We start from the raw sequence: 1,519 nt of genomic DNA on the forward strand, positions 1-1,519 counted from the left end.
ATTGCTCAAAATCCACAGTTGGTATTTCCACATAGTAGGTCTCCCAAAGCATTTGTCAACTGAGTTCAAGGGCTACAACCAGCACCTTCGAACTTCAAGCCCAAGCTTCTGTCCATACAGCTGTCCTCAGATGCAGAAAATTGGTAAGGAGGCTCTTTTATCCTGAAGACAGGCATAAGGGGAATGACTGTGGCGCACATAAAGCATGGGAGGACCCTCCAAGGCAAAGAAATAGCAGAACTGGTAGTTTCTAATAGTCTTTAGAAGCTGCCTCAAGGCACTTTGAACCCTGGTGACCCATTCTCACTGAACACAACATGTTTTCTCAGTTCCTGACTTCCTCTTTGGTTTGCTGGTATATTCTTTTTCATCTAAAACTAGCAAATAAGATAGGCTGTCATTTCCTCATTTTCAAGCCGTACGCCTTGTGGGGGCCAGAAATCTCTTTCAAGCATCAAACACTGAAGGGCTCCTGGGTGAGCAGTGGGTCTCTGTCCCCCTCTCCAGGGGCTCTTGGATGGGACCTTGGTCTGGAAGGAGCCATGGACCTCTGGCTTTGGTCACTTTACTTCCTGCCAGGTAAGTGTTGTGGGGAAACACACTGGACGTTGTATGAGGGCTTAATTGGCCACAGGTAGGGGAGTTGCTGTGCATCTCCAGCTCTGAAGTTTCTGAATGGATTTAGTTGTAAACCGGTACCTAGGGCAGGACATGGATGGAGGCCCTCCCCACTCCCAGTTAGTGCACCTCCCTCTACTCCAGACACACCTCCTGCTCGCTCAGGAGTTGACTTGTAAGGGCTGAAGGGCCACCTCTCCAGACATATCGGCCTGTTAATATGGAATCTCAAAGCAAGTGCCTCCTAAGTTCTTTCTTCTTACTTCTACATTCTCTTTCTCTGGATCTCTTTAACGCCTGAATTTTCAAAGTTCCAATGTAAATGAAGTCTCCCTAACCCATTTGGTAGCCCTAATCCATTTCCTAAGCTCCATATCTCAATTTACAGCTGTCTCCTGGGCACTCCCACTTCCATATCCCATCAAGATCAGAAATGCAACAGGCCTAACACCTAACCTCAAATTCCTCACTGGTCACCACCCAAATCAGCTACTCTCTCTGTCTTAACTATCCCTGATATCAGCTGTAAAATGCCAAAATAGCTTTTTACCACCTCTTCCTATTTATCCCCAACCAGACTTTGACCTAATCAATGGCCAATTCACGTAGTTTCTAGATTCACATTTACAAGGATGAGAAGCCATGGCAGCCCCTACTAGAGACATAACAGAGGGAATGGAAAGGAAGACCACAGGATCACCTCTTAACTATCTCTCCCACTTCCTCCAACCTGACCAGCCTGTAGCTCCAGATCAACCTTCCTTCATCTTGACTATGATCATAGGATCATCCTTTCCAACAACCTTCCATGGCTCCCACTGCCTACTGGATCAAACTCCTTAAATACAAACTCCTCTCTCGGCCTCCCCGTTTTTTTTTTTTTTTTTTTTTTTTTTTGGGG

The 1,519-nt window shown here is 46.1% G+C and overlaps 1 protein-coding gene across 3 annotated transcripts in view; it reads left to right on the forward strand.

Annotated features, from left to right (window-relative positions):
• The first annotated feature begins 399 nt into the window (after nt 1-399).
• The window catches only part of FCMR (Fc mu receptor), a 14,946-nt gene continuing 13,826 nt past the window's right edge, over nt 400-1,519 (forward strand). For 2 of the 3 annotated variants that reach the window (XM_024751027.1, XM_024751029.1), the window contains exon 1: nt 401-579. In XM_024751027.1, coding sequence (XP_024606795.1) covers nt 543-579 — 37 coding nt within the window. In that variant the 5' untranslated portion in view covers nt 401-542. Of the gene's footprint in view, nt 580-1,519 lie in introns of all 3 variants that reach the window. The other variant, XM_024751028.1, reaches the window with a different exon arrangement.

Source organism: Neophocaena asiaeorientalis, unplaced genomic scaffold (assembly GCF_003031525.2).
Source record: "Neophocaena asiaeorientalis asiaeorientalis breed wild unplaced genomic scaffold, Neophocaena_asiaeorientalis_V1.1 scaffold67, whole genome shotgun sequence".
Lineage (NCBI taxonomy): Eukaryota > Metazoa > Chordata > Mammalia > Artiodactyla > Phocoenidae > Neophocaena > Neophocaena asiaeorientalis.